The 20,434-nt window shown below is 41.4% G+C and overlaps 3 protein-coding genes across 3 annotated transcripts; 1 reads left to right on the plus strand and 2 right to left on the minus strand.

Annotated features, from left to right (window-relative positions):
- Positions 1 to 538: 538 nt before the first annotated feature.
- On the minus strand, positions 539 to 9,118 carry ccdc82 (coiled-coil domain containing 82). The gene is made up of 7 exons (XM_036588415.1): positions 8,223 to 9,118; positions 6,002 to 6,260; positions 5,223 to 5,315; positions 4,993 to 5,117; positions 4,741 to 4,911; positions 4,285 to 4,497; positions 539 to 962 (listed from the first exon to the last, which is right to left on the minus strand). Exons 1-7 carry the CDS (start codon positions 8,820 to 8,822, stop codon positions 897 to 899), a joined length of 1,527 nt encoding a protein of 508 aa, XP_036444308.1. The 5' UTR covers positions 8,823 to 9,118; the 3' UTR covers positions 539 to 896.
- Positions 9,119 to 10,213: 1,095 nt separating this feature from the next.
- LOC118820193 (sperm-associated antigen 16 protein) lies at positions 10,214 to 12,223 on the minus strand. Its single transcript, XM_036588365.1, has one exon. The coding sequence runs from the start codon at positions 12,186 to 12,188 to the stop codon at positions 10,344 to 10,346; it is 1,845 nt and encodes a 614-aa protein (XP_036444258.1). The 5' UTR covers positions 12,189 to 12,223; the 3' UTR covers positions 10,214 to 10,343.
- Positions 12,224 to 13,582: 1,359 nt separating this feature from the next.
- On the plus strand, positions 13,583 to 19,232 carry LOC118820136 (aristaless-related homeobox protein). Its single transcript, XM_036588285.1, has 5 exons — positions 13,583 to 13,980; positions 14,795 to 15,290; positions 16,634 to 16,679; positions 17,898 to 18,193; positions 18,943 to 19,232. The coding sequence occupies exons 1-5, from the start codon at positions 13,773 to 13,775 to the stop codon at positions 19,190 to 19,192; spliced, it is 1,296 nt and encodes a 431-aa protein (XP_036444178.1). The 5' UTR covers positions 13,583 to 13,772; the 3' UTR covers positions 19,193 to 19,232.
- The last annotated feature ends 1,202 nt before the right edge of the window (positions 19,233 to 20,434 follow it).

The raw sequence follows: 20,434 nt of genomic DNA on the forward strand, positions 1-20,434 counted from the left end.
CTTCAGCAGTGACTGTATTTTTTTAGAAATAGGTCAATTTTTTTTTCTTAAAGCCCACTCAGAGTAAGTAGACAGATTAACACAGGGTGTCAAACAGAGTTCCTTCTGGGCCAGAACTCTGGCAGAAATTAGCACTTTCCCTCTTTTAACACATCAAAGTCCAACTCCTGAAGGCCTTGTGAATTAGCTGACGAGCTGAATCAGGCACGTTTAAAGAAGAGGAATACTAAACTGCAGAGCTGTAAGCCCGCCAGGACTGGAGTCTGACACATGTGGATTAACGCATTGTGAGTCTGATTGTATTGCATACATACTGGAGACAGCAATAACGTGTGATTATGATGTTAGGCAGTTATGGTTTTTCAAAAGTTCCTTCCACCTTCTAGACGCATCATTAGTTGGGAGTTTTAGTCTTTAAACCACATAACGTAAAGCTAGAGAGTCCTTAACAAATCATACCTTCATATTTGGGCTATTGTACCTGAAACGACAACATAACTGGTTCAGTGGATGCAGAAAATCAGATGGAAACAAGGAATGCTTTTTTTGAGCAACTTTAATGTACAGGATATTGTATTTTTCTTGAACTATTACTGGTTTGAATATACTGATTGTTTTAAAGAACATTTTTTTTTTTTTTTACAAATTCACTCAACATGCTTAAAACTAAAAACACAAAATACAAAAGCAATAAGCTAGGCTTATTAAAATGTCAAATATAAATGTTTTTATAGATACACTTAATGTATCTATCTAATATGATTAACAAAGGTTAATGTATAACACCACACAGATTTATGTTTTGAAATGTAATTAGAATACTGAAAATTACAGTATTTAACTATTTACAGAAATAAAAGCATAGTTATGTAAATAAAAGTTAAGGTCCAATTCCCTTAGTCCAGCTTCTCCTCTTGGAAGAAATCTGCGGCATTGAGGTGTTCTTCAAACTCGTCGTATTGCTATATGGAAGGAAAAGAGATGATCACATGACTGAAGAAAAACATACAAAAGAGAGCACTGTAGTATAACAAACCACGCTAAAGGCAGCATTTGTATGAGGCAATGCAGAAAAATATACAACAAATAATTATGAATGTCAACGTGAATACGTTTCTCTCTGTGACATTTCTGATTGAAATACGGTATCAGGGAGGGCCTTTAACCTGTGAGAAAACATTTTTGAGGTGGGCATTTTAATGGAAAAAAGAATTTGCCTTGGTATGGTACAGTCAATCATGCTTAATTGACCAGGGACTTGAACTAACAAGATAAGAAAAAAGGTTCATTTTGATTTCAGGTTAACCTCAAATTTGATCTAGGATCACATTTCTCACAAACAATTATGCTCTTTCTAAATCTATAACGTGATCATGCAAGTGCTCTGGAAGTTCATGGCTGAAGGAAGCGAAAATTGTATCTCATTCTCCCTTATACAGACTTTTTTGATCATGCATCCTGGTTACTGTGACTGTGACAACATTCCATACAATCAGTGCTGCAATCAAAAACATATGCTTCTATATTATACATAATACACTGGGGTCCTGTGGGGTTCTCTGGTATAGCTCTGGTAATTATAGCCCTGGTTAATTCATTTGGCCTCATTCACCACTCTCTTCCAAGTTTTTTCTTAAATTTGTTCTTGAGAAACTCAACCCATTGGTGAATACCAGAATCTTCATGAAAGCTGTGAAAGAGGCTTTCAAGAAAATTTCTTCCAAAGAATTGTTAGTGAATGAGGCCCGTTGTTATTTGTAGGAGCAGTGGCAACCTTAATGCTGCTTCTTTTCATGCTTTAATATAATTTAATTTAGTAGAATCTTAAATATTAATGGCAAATAGGCAAAGACAGGTTAAAAAAAGTACTAGCATGAAAACAAATGATAGTGGGATTGAGGAGGAAAAAGGTGAAGTGCTATCAAATAATTCTCTGCTTGGCCCTTCGACCTTAGTTGTGTTAAATGTCAGCTGTGTTACCTGTCAGTGATGTTAGCAAAGCCAGTGACTTAGACAGCTACAGGTTCTCATAATACCTTGTATTAATAGCAAGTGAGCGTTCAAATGTAGTAAATGAAGCCAAACTATGAACCTATTAGCTAACAGCTCCAAATCCAACTTTTTTTTTTTCTCAATTTTCTCCCCAATTTAGTCGTATCCAGTTCCACCCACTAGTTAGGACTCCCCAGTCACACAATACCACCAGCGCTAGGAGGGCAAAGCCAAACACAAGCTTCCTCTGAGTCGTGTCAAGCTAACCACTGCATCTTTTCAAAAACGGACAGCTGAACAAGCTTGATCCAAGCAGAGGGCACAGTAAGTGCTCTGGAAGTTCATGGCTGAAGGGAGTGAAAACTGTATCCCATTCTCTCTGACAATCTTTTTTGATCATCCATCGTGGGCACTGTGACAACATTCCATACAATCAATCAAATGATGCAATCAAAAACATGCTACTATACTATACTACGCCGGGGTGCCCAAACTTTTTGTCTTAGGAGACTGAAGTGCAAAGTTTGTGGATCAAGGACCAAAAAGACAAAATATTATTCAAGTAAAGAAGGTAGGTAGATTTCATATTGAGTTTTAAACATATAGGCCTATATATAACATACTAAATACATAGTAAGTAATGCTATACAGTACAGAATACTAAGTAAATATATAGTAAAATATGTTCTCTAATAGGGGGAAGGGGTGGGGATAGGGTGACTTCTGGTGACCACATCAAACATCCTCACAGCCCTGTACTATATTAATGAATGCACTACTAATTGTGGTGGAGCACTATTTTAGAATGGTAGTTTGCGGCTTTGGACACAGACATAGACTATCATCATTACCCTTTACATTATTGCACATGCATCTATTCTTCCTATTCAAGATCATTTCAGACATGCGTGTTGTCACTAGGCTGCACATGTGAGACCTACATGCATCTTTGCTGACCAAAGGCAACAAGAATTAAGTTCGCTTATGTCTGTAAAGCAATAGTAGTCACCATAAGCTCACAGGGCTTGAATACAGTAGTCTGTGGTCCTTAAACCTGTCCACAGGGCCCACCAGTCAGGACATATTTTTAATCTATCCCAATTCCGAAGTGGGTTCCAAGAAGAAATTTCTACCTAAGAACAGTTGCTAAAGCCCATTGTTATTTGTAGGAGCAGTAGCAACCTTGATGCTGCTTCTTTTCATGCTTTAATATAATCTAATTTATTAAAATCTTAAATATTAATGGCAAACAGTCAAAGACCCCCTTGACAGGTGAAAAAAAACCTAGCATGAAACAAATGCTAGTGGGATTGAGGAGGAAAAAGGTGAAATGCTATCAGATATTTCTCTGCTTGGCCCTTCGACCTTAGTGGTGTTACCCGTCATCTAATGTATATTTTTACCTTTAACCAGTGATGTTAGCAAAACCAGTGACTTAGACAGCTACAGATTCTCCTAACACCTTGTATTAAGAGCAAGTGAATGTAGTATGAGCATCAAGTCAAAACAAACTATGGACCTGTCAGCTAATAGCTCCAAATCGAACTTTTTTTTTTTCCCCAACAATTTTCTCCCCAATTTAGTCGTATCCAGTTCCACCCACTAGTTAGGACTCCCCAGTCACACAATACCACCAGCGCTAGTAGGGTAAAGCCAAACACAAGCTTCCTCTGAGTCATGTGAGGCCAGCCACTGCATCTTTTCAAAAACGGACAGCTGAACAAGCTTGAAGAAGAACGCTAACTGCCAGTTCTGTAACTGCCATCCTACCACCCAGAGAGAGCGTGCACACTTGGACTCCAGGCCACGGATGGCTGTAGTAGCACCGGGGATCAAACTCGCAATCTCCTGCAACTTATACAACTCACTTCTCCTACATTAATCATTTTCTCCTCATCTGTTTTTGTTGAGGTGAAAAATCAGCAAGATGCGATGTGACGCATCCAAAATAGAAATGGGCAGGGTGTGGACATCTTCACTGATTATAAAGGGACTGTTCTAGTTTTGTCGTTGTTGCTTGCTCACTTTGCTTACTGTTAGGACAAGAACTCCATAAATCACGATTCCAAGAACTTCATAAATCACAATGTCATTTCAGGCAACACTGTTTTACCCTTCACTTGATTGAAGCCATACGCTTTAGACAATGCGACATTGCTCTGCCATATGCTAGGTTTTTATTAAATGTCACCACTGGACCAAGCCACCAGCTGTGCGCTTTTAATGGTATGTGCATTGAAGAAATAAAAACGGACACAAAAGATTCTTTCTGCATTCTATTCATACACACACCTCATTAATCCAGCCTGCTTCCTGCAGTTTAGTGAACACCTTGTTGACTGTGTCCTTCACAGGCTCGTCTTCTTCTTCCTCCTCCTTCTGTTCCTCTCCCTGTTTCTGAGCCTCCAGTGCAGTGCGGCAGCGCTCAAACAGATGGTATTTGAAATGCTTCAGCGCGTGGTACACTTCTGTACGGCTGGCACACACTGAGCCGACAAAGAAACTCTACAGTTTGCAGGAATACAAACAGATGTTTTTTCTGTTAGAAACTTAAGTTACAAAGAAAGCTATTCGGAATAAAAACCACAATACTTAGGTCATAATAAAGCATTTCAGAACAAAACATTCAGAAAGCACCACTCTCTAAATGTTTTTAAAACTCCAGAAGAACACAGCTCTGAATGCAACAAAGCAATAAAATCTTAAACAAATCTCAAACAAATGTCATTACAAATCAGCGGGTGCTACCTGTGAGTCATCGGGCATGAACTGGTCCTCTTGCAGGGTGTTGCAGTGATACAACTGCCCAGAGAGACGCACATTGAAGCGGCCATGTCTGTGGAGCTCGCAGGCTTCGCAACCTTTAGTATGAGTGTTTACCATGGTAATCCGCACTTTGGGATAACACTCCACCCGCTCCTTATGGGGAACAACTCACATTGCTCAAACTTTTCATTGCTGAAACAATAAAACTGTGTTTTGTGCAGGCGTGTTTCTTACTTTGTAGCGGTCTTTCCAGCGGCTCCGCTGCTTCAGGTTTTCTAATCGTGGGAGCACCAGTCGCTCATCAAAGTGGTGCAAAGACGACTTCATCTCTTGTGCATAACGCTTCGTCCGCTCACCATCTGCAATGATACACAAATCAATTAGAAGAACAAATCTTTTTGCCAGAACGCACCACCTTCATTGTTTCCAGCAGAACAAGAGAGGAAATAACAGCAGAAACGTACTGTAAAGAGACTCGAGGAAGGATGCGTCCAGTGCGTTGATCAACAAAGCTTTGACCACCACCTGAAAGTGGGTGAACTGCGATCCAGTGATGACTATGAAAAACAACAAAGAATGAGTTGTTAGACCAGTTAGACCATTAAATACGCTTGGAGAAGAAATGACATGTAGTGTGGAGCACATGAACATTAATAATTCACACAATAGTGGGAAATCACAAATTATGCGATGAAGTAAATATACCCTACACAGCAGTGTGGTTTTGTCTAAAAACCAAAGCTCAGCAGAATGCTAACAGGTTAACCCCTTAAAACCCCAGGCTTATTACATACTAAGGCTTATTACTAAGTAACTACAGGGTCATAAACGCAAGTGTGAGCTATTCTTAGGTTATAGAAGTGTGTAATAAAACGTTGGGCCTGCTGGTGAGCCCTGACCATGTAAGGGGTTAACATGCTCCTCCAATAACATTGGAGGCTTTAAGTTGAAATATTTACTCAAAGATTCAAAGTAAAAATAGATATCAATGTTTAGGCTAGACCTATCTTATGCAGTATTAGATCCAGTGTAGGAAAACAAATGTACACTTCTGTTAGCATGGTGGAAATCCCAAAAGGCAGCTAGTGGGTATTTTGAGGAAGTTATATAGATAAACAATGGCTGCTCATTAATTAATTACAGGTTTGTACATCAAACTGTCACTGAAAATAATCCGTGTAACCACTGTGAACAGAACACAAACCAGGGACCTGTCCTTTACATTCTGAACCAGAGGGCTTACACTGGCGTGGAAGGTGAGAGAGGAAGTCCTTGTCCTTTGGTTCCCCCACATCCTCCTCTTCCTCCCCCTCTTTCTTTTCTTCCTCCTCTACGATGAAGTCTTTCAAGCTGTCACTATCTGCCTGTTTTTCCTCTTCACTGCTGTCCATCAGAGGGTTAGCATCCTCCTCACTGGAGCTGTCTTCAGAATCTACAGCTTTTTCTTTGTCTTCAGCTTTGTCTTCTTTAACTTCTTCCTCCTCCTCCTCCTCTTCTGAACCCTAAACAGGAACAGAGATGGAACAAGTGGTGGAATAGACCTCTGAAGTATGTTTCGTGCCCACGTAACAAACTATGTCTAAGCAGCCTTTCTCTATGAGAAAAAAATTTATGGTGTTCTCCAAAATCACCGCTATCGCACACTGTGGTAAACAAAAATGTTTCAAAGTTGATATGTTTTGTCCTGTGTACAGTTTCCCCCCCTGAATGTTAGTGGATCCTCTGAATTGAAGAGGTTGTTCAGTAGTTGAAATGCAAATATTGTTAGATCCATAATACAAAAGCAAGAAAACACTCATGCGCATTAAAATGATGTGGAGTGAAAGATACATTTACTGTACATCATCACCCTTAACACTGTTATATGACAGCTATATGATAAGCTATTCATATTTGGACTAATTAACAACCTTGTAATTCTGAGGATCCAGTAATATTTGGAAGGAATAAATGTTCACAGGGCAAGTTATTCTCATCAACTTGACGAATACTGGGATGTTTAAAATGACTCAAATTTAATGTTTTATTTTTTTAGATATACAATCAATGATGTCTGGCTGCATAATGTAAAGTAAGCCTGAATTATTTAATTGATTTTACATTGAACTTCAGAAACATCTTCCAATTTCACAACTTCAGTGAACAAATTCTTATTACCACAGCACAGAAAGGTTTGAAGATGTATCTTTTTAAACTCTAAAAGATTTTTTTTTACAACTTCACAATCGTTATGCTGTCATCAGACTAAGCATTTTAAAGCTAATTATAAAAATATATATTTCGCAAAATGTAGTGTTTTGTTATTTTCTCTCATTACCATTCACTTTTTTTTCTTTTCACTTGTGCCGCACACCGTTTTGTTGTTTTGGTTCACATTCTTACAGTTTGCAAAGAAAACACTGAAGTATGAGTTTCAACAATTGAAAGTAATACACACTATTTTTTTCTAATTAAAAATGTGAAAAAAATGATAAAAATGCTGGTAAACTTTAAAATGGAAAAATGAACTCCACAAACTTTTAGTGTTCCAACTGTTCTACTAAATAATATGAAAAATTTTATTTGCCTGATGCCTATAACACTCAAATGTCTATGGATATGTTTTCAGGCTGTTTTGAGAATGACCTGGGCATGACTTTGAAGAACGCCATTATTTTTCCTACATAGAGAAAAAAATGAAATCCTTCTCGACTACACCATGGTAACATGGCTTCAGAGTCCTGCACCAAACAGCCATAACACTAAAATCACCACCTTCTTTCTACACTCATTGTCCATTGTATCAGCTCCACTTACCATATAGGAGCACTCTGTCCATCTGTTTCTCTGCATACTTTGTTAGACTCCTGTTACCCTGTTCTTCAGTGGTCAGGACCACCACAGAGCAGGTATTATTTAGGTGGTGGATCATTCCACCTGTGTCCACTCACTGTCCACTCTATTAGACACTCCTACCTTGTTGGTCCACCTTGTAGATGTAAAGTCAGTGACAATAGCTCATCCGCTGCTGCACAGTTTGTTTAATCATCCTCTATGGTCACAGGACGCTGCTCACAGGACACTGCTGGCTGAATATTTTTGGTTGGTGGTCTATTCTCAGCCCAGCAGTGACACTGAGGTGTTTAAAAACTCCAGCAGCACTGCTGTGTCTGATCCATTTAGACCAGCACAACATACACTAACACACCACCACCACATCAGTGTTACTGCAGTGCTGAGAATGATCCACCATCCAAATAGTACCTGCTCTGTGGGTTCTGCGGTGGTCTTGACCATTGAAGAACAGGTAAAAGGGAGCTAACAAAATATGCAGAGAAACAGCTGGACTACAGTCTGTAACTGTAGAACTACAAAGTGCACCTATATCGTAAGGGGACCTGATAAAATAGACAGAGAGTGTAAAACCAAAGAGGTAGTTTTAATCTTAGGGCTGATCGGTGTACAAACTGAATGTCAGCTCTTACCGCCGTTCTGCGCCTGCGCCGCGGAGTGACTGTCTTCCTCCTGCGCGCGAGCTCCATCAGTTTATTCTTTCTCTCTCTCCTCTTCGCAGCTGCTTCTCTGGCTTCCTTCAGCTCCGACTCTCGCTTCTTCTCCTTCAGAGCTTCGTCCTCGGAGTCGGGAAGCTTCAGGCGTTTTTTCTGCTGCGCTTTTCGGCGAGGCTCGGTTCCCACGTCGCTGTCGCTGTCGCTGGACTCGCTCGAGTCGTCCTCCAGAGCCGCGGCGCTGGCCGCTCTCTTCCTCCTCCGCCCGCGGGACACGGCGCTCTTCCCTCCCGCCTCGCTGCTGCTGCTGCTGCCGCTCCCGCTCTCCTCCTCCTCCTCCTCTCTGCCGCTTCCTCGCTTAGGCCGGTAGGAGCTGTCCGAGCCGTACGAGCCGTCGTCGTCGGACTCTCTGTACTCGCTCTCCGAGCTCACGCTGGTGGTGCTGTGGTACGACCCTTCGTCGCTGTCGTCCAGCAGCTGATCCAGCATGTTCACCCGAGTCTTCCTCCGGTCGATGCGGGACTTGGGCTGCTCGGCTTTCCGCCGCATCCCGAAGAGCTTCCCTACACTCTTAAACATGCCTGCAGTGATAACCTGACTGAGACCAGAGAAACGCTCCGCTGTTAGGCCATTTGCAGTCCGTGCTCACATAGAACTGGCTGCTGTTTCACTGCGAGCTAAATTAACTTAGCAACTGCGTACAGTTTTAAACGAGAGCATGCATTAGTGAAAGAATCATAAATAAACACGCAGTGACGTACAGCACTGACAGCTGGTTGTGTTTTTCTAGTGTGTCTTTTTAGCTGCACTGCTAAACCACAAGTCCCGCGTTTGCTGAGGGGCGTGTGTGTGTTTTGCTTTTGCAGTTCTACGCACTTCCTGCGTAAACCGCTCCTGTAATCAGGGCAGGCGCCATCTGGTAGTGAGGAGAGCAGCTTCACTGTCACAGTACAGTCTTTCTAAAACATTTAGGGGCCCTAAACGACATCGGCTCGAGGGGCCCCCACTAGAGCTGGGCAATATTAAATAAAATAAATAAATTACACCACAGTATCTCACAATAAGCTTTTCTGATCACATCGTGGATACTTAAAATACTTAAAAATAACTTAAGAACTGCAGATTTAGTGCAGCACAGTGTGTGTTGGATACAATTGGATACATAGCTTTTGATGGTATCTTTCAAATGTAGCACTGTTCTGTCTATTCTTACTTATCACGTCAAAAAAAAAAAAAATGACACATCATGTTTTGCAAAAAACCTTGAAGTGTCTTGATATTGCATTTTGCCATATCACCCACCCTTAGCCCCAAACCTTGTGACATTATTTTGTGTGGAATGGTGAAAATAGATTTGAATTGATAAAATTCAGTTTTGTCAGATGTTTAATGAATGCATAAATAGAAGCTTCAAACAACAAAATGTTCTATATAAATGAAAAATAAAGTTAAAAAAAGTGTGTTAGAATGGTGCCTCACTTCTGCTTTCTTGATTTTATTTTTTAAGCAAAGTTGTCAGTGATGTCTTCATAATAGTTTCTGACAATATTAGACAGTAGTAGACAGTATTAACAAAAAACAACTGCATACTCTTGGGGCCACTTGTAGCTTGGGGGCCATAAGCGACTGCTTGTACCACTTACAGCAGGAAACGGGCCTGATAGCAGGTCTTGTTGCAATTTTGTAAATGTTTGTTTTTTGTTTTCATTGTATTTTTTTAAACAGTTGTCAAAGTTGGACATCAGCTTAAATAAATAAAAACGATAAGGAAACATGTTTGAAATCTTTATTTTATATGGCTGCTGCAGTATAATTAAAATACACTATTCAGATAATCCTAGTAAAAAGGAGGAGAAACAGTTACTTGGTTCAGTACATTTTATTATATATTTAACAGCAGACATTCCATACAGGTAAGATTTATATAGCTCTGGTTTTCTGTTTTTACAATGATTGGACATATGTTTTATTATATGCAATTATATCATATTTTGATCATTTATGGCACACGACTGAATTTGTGAATTGTGCATTTATACAACAGTCTATATTATACATGGCCTATAAATCTACTTTTATCAATTTGTAGCATTTCAAATATTATGACCAGATGAAGATTTCACCATCAGAGCCTGAAGATAGTAAATATTCTCCTTTATGGTCAAAAATGACACTCTGAACAGCATCATTGTGCCCTAACAGACTGGACATGTGCAAAGATGCCACTTGCACCAGCTTCACTGAGCCATCGTTACTCGCGACTGCCAGCACCTGTCCATTTGGACTGAAGACCACTTGGTTGCTGGGCTGTGGCCCGGTATCCACGGTCACCATGGCTGACACATTCCTCACATCCCATAGTTTCACCACACCATAGGAGTCACAGGAAGCCACGGTGTCTCCCAGAGCATTGAAGGTCGCACTGTTGCATGAGTGCTTGTGGCCATAGAAGGTCTGAGCACACAGTCCAGTGCGGGCATCCCACAGAGAGAGGGTCTTATCAGCAGAGGAGGTGAGGAGAATGTTGGAAAAGGGCAGGAATGTGATGCTGTTCACAGAGTCGACATGGCCCCTCAGGGTGTAGCGGCAGCGCTCACTGTTCAGGTCCCAGACTTTGGCTGTGTTGTCCATGGAGCAGGAGGCCACAAAGTCTCCACAAGAGTGGAATGAGCACCCCCAGGTGGCGTGTGTGTGGCCCTCCAGGGTTAGCACACAGCGGCCTTTGGCAAAGTCCCAGATCCTCACTGTGGTGTCACCACTGGTGGTGGCCAGACAGGCCCCACTGGGGTGGAAACTACATGAAGACAACCAGTCAGTGTGGCCCTCTCCGGTCATTATCATCTCACCTTCTGGCATCCCCCAAAGCCTCCAAAGGTGATCATCACTGGCAGAGGCCACAACAAATTTGCGAGGATGGAGCGCAAGACAGCTCACAGCCATAGTATGAGCTTTGAGGGATCTGGTCATGGAGAAGCTGGATACTCTGGCGCTTTGAGCAGACAGGGCTTTAATTTGGGGCAGGAAGGGATTAATGTGTGTGCCAGCAGGGAACTCAGAGTCCTTTGGATGTTTAGTAATGGTCTTGGTTGGATCTTTGGTAGGGTTATAAAGAGCTACCCCATCACCTGATGGTCTGGTACTTTGCTCTGGACTGCGCTGGAGCTTCTCTAGTCCTTTTTGAGACTCTGTGGGTCCTCTGCGAGTCCCTGGTGAGGAGTGTGCATTACGTAAGGTGCTGTCCAGGTTGTGAACTTGTCCAATGACTCTGTCCCTTTCAATACTGACCAGCATCTTCTGCCTCAGAGCTGTCTGGTACTTCTCTTTCAGTTGTCTCAGAGCAGGTTCATAGGATGCATAGTGTTTCTTTAGCCGTTTAATGTCCTCGATCAGCCTGTTCTTCTCTTGGACCACACGCTTATGCTGCAGGCGATGGAAGTCCCTCTCCTTTTGAAGCTTTACAATGGTCTCTCCAGCTTGCAGTGCGGCCTGCTTATAGCTGTCTCGCTCTCTTTGCACATTTTTCAGCTCGTTATCTAGGAGCTGGTTGTGGGTGTAGAGGTCAGGTACGAACCCCACCTCGTCTGTTTTGAGCTTGCCTTTTTGTAGCATCTCAAACCACTCTGTTTGGAAGCAATCCAGCGTTCTGCTCATACCCATTTTAACAAGAAAGTTGCGGAGAAAATCGTCCACCACTTCAGGGATGTGGGTTACTGGCTGCTTGGCCGAGCCTAGCCGCTCTGTCAAGGGTACAGACTCAGAGGCTTCAATGCGGTCTCGTAATGCTTTAACTGCCGCTTCCAAATCCTCTTCTCCTTCAGTTACACCCTCTTCTTCGACAGTAATCTCCTCATACTCAAACCCATCCTCGGAATCCTCTGGAATGGAGACTTTCTCGAGATAGTACGGCCCATCAACCGACTCCTCTGCTAACTCGTATGCTGCCATCTCCCACTCTGCTTACTTTGTTTGTTAATATGGCTTGTGTGTACTGTTACCATGGTCACGGGACCTGACAGCGTTTTTTTTCCCCCGCATGTATTCTGACATAACCCCGCCTCCTGCGCTAGGATTGGCTAATAGACCATCTCACAAGCTGCCTACTAACCAATCCCAGCACAGGGGGGCGGGGCTTCTCTGAAAACGCGCGCAGCAGTTTATTGGAAACAGCTAATTTGTGATGAATTGTTGTGGAGTTTTAGTTTTAAACGCGCTGCTGTTGGCCTCGTATTTTATATGCACCAATAATTCGTACGCGCTTCGTTGCAGAGCAGAGATGAAAATGACAAACTGTTTCATTATTTTAGCCCACAAACGAATACAGACAAAAATCACTACATTTGAAAATGACGAGTCGCGAGTCCACACTCTAATCAAAAGCTTCATAATTGAAGTCTGCAGTTGAATAATATTATTAAAAGTCCACCCTTCCATAGTTACGTATGTTAGTCTTTCTTTCTTTTTTTCTTTCTTTCTTTCTTTCACTGCCTGTTGAAAGATGAGAAAGAAAGACGAGTTTGGGGTTGCAATATCTCTGTTTGTACAGCAGGGGGCGCGCGGGCCTCACGTTCACATTGGCGCTGAGCCACATTCAGCACCGCAAAACATTTTGATCACTTTCTTCTGTTAATGTTCTTATTTTATTTGGCAATAACTCACAAGCGTCTCGAGTGTTTTTGGGCAAGAACTTAGTGTAGGCTGTGATACTGAAGTAAAAGTTAATGTATTAGCAAGTTCAAATTACAAAGTAAAGAAATTCTGGATGTTAAATTTATTATATCTTCAATGTTGTTGTTTTTCTGGTGAAGCATCATTTCTGATAATTGTGGATGCATCTAATTATTTTTTATTATTATTATTTTGTTTCTTTCTTTAATTCACTACAGCTTTTTACTTTTAAGTTTTTTGAAACATGAAAACTAGAGTTATATCATATTAGAATAATTGTTTGTTTATCATTAAAATACAGTTTTAAAATGTTTGGCAGTGTGATCTTCTTAAAGCCAGTGAATTGACTGACTGACAAAATGGGTGGATGAATGAATGAATGATGTCTGGACAAATGAATAAATGGAACAAATTGGTTTTACAGGGTGAGAATCATGTTTAATGATTTTAAGTCTATACTGGAGAGACAGCTTAATGTTTTCATGCTTGATAAATGTCCGGATGAGGGAACAGGTGGGTACAGAGAAACAAAAGATGGAAAACTAAATAGAGTTTTCCCTTCAGCCGTATAAAAGTCAGATATAAGAGTCACCCTCGGAGTCTGACACGTGTCTCTGAACTTCTGTGCTCTGTTGAGTTCTGGTTGGTATCACAGTAAGGGGGGAAGTAGAAGCCGGACTGATGAATGCTGACCGGGTCTCTGCGTCCAGCTGATGGCGTCCAGCCTTTCTTTGGTCGTCCAATCAGACGAAGAGCCTGCGAGGCTCAAACATCAGTAGCCTACAAATGTCAGAGTGAACAGGGGGGCTGCAGCGCAGGCAACAAGTCCATAAGGGAGTGAGAGAGCCACTGTCACAGCCCCCCATGAGCCCCTCAGACATGAGTATGAGCGCTCAGGCAGAAGATGAGCTCCGCGACCAGGCAGACTGCAAGTGGAGATCGCCGACTCTGTTCTCCTCCTACTGCATCGAGAGCATTCTGGGCAGGAGAAGCCCCCTCACAGTCAGACTGCTGGGAAAGCAGAGCGTGTCGGCGCCGCTGAGAGAGGAGGAGCGCGCCGCCTCAGGCCCAGGTGAGTATCAGTCCGGAGCGCTTTAGACAACTTTTACACATCCTGCATCCAAAAATAACCCGACACTCACACGGATTACAGTCCTGGACTACACTGAAATGATGAGACACCACTGGAGATTATTTTTATCCTCCTAATATTGAAATAACACCTGCAGTCTGGATTTAACACAAAGTGCTGAATTAAAGGGAAACTCCGCCGGATTTTCATAAATTCTACCTAATTAAATGGCGGAGATGTCAAAAAAGTAATTCAGAGTGATTTGGTGTGAAATGCTCTGTTCTGGAGAAACTTAGAGAGTCAGAACTGTTCACAGTGGTGGTAATACGAACCAGATGTCCACCTTTAAAAGCTCCCTTACAGATATTTAACACACGACGTGGTTAGCTATATGCTGTCTGACGTCTGAGATATTGTTTTATGACAATTTTGTGATAAAGTGTTGGCTGAAAATGTATTTCACTCTAGTTATTTTAACCCATTCGTGGCGGAGGGATACATTGTGACGCATTTTTCAGATTCATGACTATTTTACCATCATCAACATTACATATAAAAACTAACAAGACTCGTGTAGGTTCACTGGTGGTTTTATATAGTAAATAAAATGGCTATTTTGTGATTTCTGTTTTTTATCACCACCACTGTAAAGAAACACGAGTCTGTAAGTCTCAAGGACTGAATTCTTCAGAGATTCAGAACAATTGGTGGAATTCTCCTTTAACGCGTACGCTCTTTATCTAAGTCCAGTGAACACTTAAGAGTCACCGATTTAACTGTAGCTGAAGTTAACGGTTCTCTTCTCTCTGTGCAGCAGCTCCAAAAACACGCTCCCCGCCTCCACCGGACATGCACGTCCCCCCAAAACTGCGCCGCCCGTTCAGTCCCTTACACGCGGCTCACGCGCACGAAGTCGAGCCAGAAGACGAGAGGCTCGCGGAGAGCGCGCGCGAGAGTTTGAAGATCAGCCACGCGCCTCCGGTCAGCATCAGCCGGAGTAAATCCTACCGCGACCTCGGCCCCCTCCAAAGTCCCACCTGCAAGAGCGAGTCTGGAGACGGAGCCGCAGCCGGACCCGGAGCGTGGCGCGAGAGTATCGCGTCCCCGGGGCGCGAGGAGGAGAGCCTGGAGGACGAGCAGGTGAAGCTGAGGGACGGTGAGGAGGGCGCGTGCTTGTCGGCGGGCAGTGACGCCGAGGACGGGACGCTGAAACGAAAGCAGAGAAGATACAGGACTACTTTCAGCAGCTACCAGCTGGAGGAGCTGGAGAGAGCCTTCCAGAAGACACACTACCCCGACGTCTTCACAAGGTAGACCGGAGCCGAGACACGGGCCGCGTCCCGATATGTGTGCACTGTGATCTAGTGCACCTAGCTGGCGTGTAGGACTCGGGCTGAATAAATAGGCTGCTGGTGGTTCTGAAACTAAGATCTTATGGGCCCCTAATAATAATAATAATAATAATAATAATAATAATAATAATAATGGACACCTCCAAAGGAAAATGATCTTAAATAAGTAACAAAAAAGAAAACACAAGTTGCTTATTTACTTGTTGTTGCTAGTAAAGTATAAATACTTTGTTATTGTATCTAGTGATGAGTCATAGGTCTAAATCAGATTAATATAAGTAGTCCAATGAAGACATCAGGGGTCCGACGAGACCCCCATCACAACTGACCCACCTGCACTGCTGATGCTGTTGTGGAACCATTTAATGAGCCAGAATTCTCTTCTAAGCTCTAGCTAAGTGCTCTAGTATGAACCCAGGCGTTAGGGTTTAGGGGAGTGTTTCAGCTGTCAATTCTGTGCACTAGTTCTTGCTGAAACACAAGGATTCTGGACAGAATTCTACTAAAAGTATTGTAGCACCCAGACTTTAGGACGGTGCTCTATGAGGACTGTAAGTAAGTCCTGTAGTGGCTACAAGTGTTTTGGTGGCCAGAATTCTGCACACTAGCTGTAATAACTTCGACATATTTGCTGAGCGGTCTAGTCAAGTGCACACATATTGGAACACAGCCATATTATCATTTTGTCTCTATGGGTCTAGTTTCTTCATTTTCCAGCCCAATTTCTGAATTTGTGAGTTTGTAAGTTGCGTTTGCAGTTAATAAGACCAACATTGGCCCATATTTATCAAAGTTCTCAGAGTGAATGCTGATTTGGGATCAGCTCATGTCTTTTACAATGCACTCCATGACATGACTTTAGATTAGTCATGTTACTCTGAGATGCTTGATAAATGTGAGACACTGATTGTAAAAGTAATTAATTGAAAATCTATTATTCATTCATTCATTCATTTATTTATTTATTTATTTATTGCTGGTAATAAGTTAAAAGGCATTATGGTGTCCAGAAATGAGGGTCAGTTTTGTGAGGGTGAATCGTCCTCCAGTTCGCTCATAACAAAAGGGCGCATCAGTCAGATGTATGATTGCACAGTAGTCAGATGACTGGGCTACAGAGAGGAGAACTAGTGTAATAAAAGTTTAATCATTCAACCAATACAATGCATTAATGTGTATAAATGTTAGAAACATGTAACTCACTGAAAACCCACAGCTTTAACAAGTTCACTAATTTACCCCCTTTACGCTTTCTTTCTTTCTTTCTTTCTTTATTTTTTTTCTTTCTTTCTTTCTTTCAGAGAGGAGTTAGCAATGAGGCTGGATCTGACAGAGGCACGCGTGCAGGTCAGTCACATTTCTCATTTCTCTGTATTGACACTCTTTTACTGTCGGAATAATATGAAAATCAATTCATTTAAACGGAAATAAATGGAATCCCAAGGAAAAGCGGTAATTTACGGACACCACTAAACTGAAACTGAAGCTGTGAGTGCTTGGTGACAGAGAGGCAATAAAATATATTTTACACATATTTCAGGTCAGCATTTCGCACATAAACAGGGCAGGGATGTGATGAAATATAAGTGTTTGGGATACATATTCAGAATACAGAAATTCAGTTTCTGTATTCAGTTCTATTTTGTAAAGGCAGTATTCTTTTTACATTTTATACACTTTATAGTCAAGTTTGTGATATTTTGTTATTGGGATATGGTGAATTGTTGGCTTAGGTTATGAAAGAGCAGTGGAATTATGGGAGCAGCAGAGGACAGAAGCAGGTAATGAGAGACAATATAATGTTGAAAAATTTGTATTAATTCTTATTTTAATTTGAATAATTAAAGTTTTCAAGAAACATATTATCAGAAGAATCACATAAATAAAACTGCCAACCAGTAACAGCGAGTAACAGTGTGAATTAAATGCAGATTTCAGCATGATTCAGCAAGATTTGAACATTTTTCCCATGTACTTTATCAATTTGTATTCTAAATGTATTCTGAATTTATTCTGCAAACATTACTTTGTACTAATTTAATATATTTAGGACAGCGTATTCACTATTTAGGTATTCAGTCTTCACAACTATTTCAAAGTATTGTGCCCAACTCTGCACATAAAAACACACCAGAGTGAATGCCTAGTATTTTTGGGGTTTATTTGGTTATTTATTTCTTCACTGTTCCTTGAAACATTTGAAAGTGTCTGCTAAATGAAGAAATTAATAAATATATAAATGTGAATGATTATATTTTGATTAGTGAATTCTGACGTGTTCATCACTGGAACAGATTTATGCAGATGGAATATAAGCCGTATTAATAGTCATCTCACCCAAGTGTGATACTCATCCCTTTCAATTTGATCAACCTCTGTCTCAATTTAAATCAGATTAATCAATTTAAACAAGTAGAAACACTTTATGAACAAGCCTGTTGTGTTTCCTTTTAACTTTTTGAAGAATTCAGTGTTGATTAGAATCTATTATCTAGATGTGCTTCACTGAAGGAACTGACGAACATTAAAACTCACACCTGACTGAATAAGACATTCTCTCTCTAGGTCTGGTTCCAGAACCGACGTGCAAAATGGAGAAAAAGAGAGAAGGCTGGGGTCCAAGCCCACCCGATGGGTCTCCATTTCCCTGGACCCATCACTGCAGCACAGTCTCTGTGCCATTATTTGAGTGGGGCTCCGTTCACCCCCACCCCACATCCAGCCATGGAGTCAGCCTGGCCTGCTTCCCTCCATGGACTCACTCAGAGCCTCTCCAGCCCCGCCTCCCCCCACAGAATCAGCTCTCTGCTCGGGGCAGCCATGTTCAGACACCCGGCCTTCATTGGGCCCACATTTGGAAGGTGAGCGCTGTTTGGTAATTTTCTATTAAATAGTGGCTCCTGCTTTAAAGCAATGGTCAGAAATCAAATGTACACAGTTTTCCCCCTTTACCTATCCACTCACTTTGTAGCTGATGTTTGGTCTCTGAAGTTTCTACAGCTACAAGGCAAATGTAGCTATAGTTTAGTTGTTGAGTAATTTCAGACTTGCTTATGTAGTGTCCAATATAAGCTGTATATGTATGACATACTGCTATCTAAGAAATAGTCAAAGGTACCTTGCTTAGCTAAAACAGTGTAGCATTCATCTTGAAACCTGAATTTTCTCTGCACGTTTGTCCAGTTTTATAGATAACAGCATGTCATCCAGTGTCAGAAGCCACATAAACAAGTCTACTTGAGATTACTTAGCAGCTTAAAGTGGTTTGAGACACATCTGTGATGATTTAGCTATGCAGTTTGCACGATGCTAACAGGTGGGCATAAGCTTTCATTACTTGTTAGCTGCATTAGCCTCATGGCTCCAGTGCAAAACTAAAGAAACAACCTTTTATCAAATGCCTTGGCTGATTAATTGACAACTGAGTGAAGAAGAAAATTGTATACATTTGATTTTTGGTATTTAAGTGAAAAAGTTTAACTCCTCAAAGGATCTTCAAATCGCCTTTTTGTATTCCTGCAACACTGTATATCACTCTGAATTAAATTCCTTGTATTTTGGCCTCGTCTTTTTTTGCTGACTAACTAATAACATCTCTCTTTCTTTTCAGGTTCTTTACTAGCATGACTCCGCTGGCGCTGCAGAGACTGCCCCTTCCAGCCATGGAGAGTCTGCTTCAGTCTCCCCCCCACATCCCTGAACCACCGTCCTCCTCTTCCTCGACTCCATCTCCCTCTTCCTTGCCTGTGGATCGCCGTGCTTCCAGCATCGCAGCTCTGCGGCTCAAAGCGAAGGAGCACTCAGCTCAGCTCAGCCAGTTCAGCGTCCTTGCAGCTGGCGCAGCTGGAAAGGAGGCCTGATGTCTCCTCCGTCTTTCCAGCCAAGGCACGAGACCAAAGCTGAACTGCACTACAGTATAGAGAACTTGGAACCTTGGAACTCTGGAACTCTGGCAAGCTTTACTGACTAAAGGAGCTTCATGACGGCTTTTACCGATGGATGCAATGCCAAAGTTTCAATTGCAGTGAAAAAGACTGCTCCCCCATCAGACACCTGCATATCTTATAGTTTATTCAAATGGTGCATTTATAGTATTGACAGACAGAATATGGGTAGAAAATGCCCTAATGAGTGGTCTTCTTGTGTTATTAAACATTTTATATGTTTTGTTAAGGTTTTGAGCCAATAATGGGGAAGGAGAAGTGAGCACTATTTGTTTTCTATGGATTCTTTGTGGTGAGGACACCCCAAGGGACCCAAAGAAGCCTTCTTTCAAGAAACATCTTTTGTAAATTAGATGTACGATCATGAAGAACCCTTTTCAAGTTTAATGAACTTCCATGTAATGTTCAAATAGTTCTATACTGGTTCGAGGTTTTTCCTGGAACCGTACGTCCAAGCCAAAAGGCATTTAGGAAACTTTATTTATAAGATTGTAACTGCTGAATGAGCCAAGGAGAATGTGCTGACATGAAAGAAAAATAAAGCTGTGATAAATTGAAGCTGTATTGAAACAGATGGTTAAAAACGGGAAAGGGGCTGCAAATGTTAAATAATAAGGGAATGGGTGAAGAGGGCCAAAAGATTTTAGAAAGTTTACAAGCCTAGATATCAACAGTCAAACCTTTCCATGTTTAACTGCTGTATACTTCCAATGTTACCTGATAACAGTTTAACCATTTGTTTTAATACCTAATAATTAATTACAAATTAGTAATTAGGGCTGCAAAAATGTATTGTTTGTTAATCATTTGGGCATTTTTAGTTTTCACATTACCGATATTGCAGAAGGATGCAAATGAGCTATCTAACTAATTTTTCACTGTTGTATTTATTTACTTATTTATGTTTGGGCAGGAAGCACTAATCACACATGATCCAGATCAGTTTCTATGGACATAAAGGAAACAAGCAGTTCATTAGGTCTGAATGTTGGTGAAAGCAATTCAGGCCAGTCTTGAATCTTGCCACATCAAGGTTTCATGAATATTTTTTCAATATAATGCAAAGCAAATTGCAAGGCAAATTATAGTTTACAGTGGTACCCCCCGGACAAATGACATATTTTGTTGATTTTCCAAGTGTAAACATGTTAACATCAA

Source organism: Colossoma macropomum, unplaced genomic scaffold (genome assembly GCF_904425465.1).
Source record: "Colossoma macropomum unplaced genomic scaffold, Colossoma_macropomum, whole genome shotgun sequence".
Lineage (NCBI taxonomy): Eukaryota > Metazoa > Chordata > Actinopteri > Characiformes > Serrasalmidae > Colossoma > Colossoma macropomum.

Coding starts and splice junctions, on each gene's coding strand:
- LOC118820136 (XM_036588285.1), top strand. CDS start 13,773: ATGAGCCCCTCAGACATGAGTATGAGCGCTCAGGCAGAAGATGAGCTC. Junction 15,291..16,633: donor TACCCCGACGTCTTCACAAG/GTAGACCGGAGC, acceptor TCTTTCTTTCAG/AGAGGAGTTAGCAATGAGGC. Junction 18,194..18,942: donor ATTGGGCCCACATTTGGAAG/GTGAGCGCTGTT, acceptor CTTTCTTTTCAG/GTTCTTTACTAGCATGACTC.
- LOC118820193 (XM_036588365.1), bottom strand. CDS start 12,188: ATGGCAGCATACGAGTTAGCAGAGGAGTCGGTTGATGGGCCGTACTAT.
- ccdc82 (XM_036588415.1), bottom strand. CDS start 8,822: ATGTTTAAGAGTGTAGGGAAGCTCTTCGGGATGCGGCGGAAAGCCGAG. Junction 5,118..5,222: donor CTTCCTCGAGTCTCTTTACA/GTACGTTTCTGC, acceptor GTATCATTGCAG/ATGGTGAGCGGACGAAGCGT. Junction 963..4,284: donor AAGCAGGCTGGATTAATGAG/GTGTGTGTATGA, acceptor CCTTCCATATAG/CAATACGACGAGTTTGAAGA.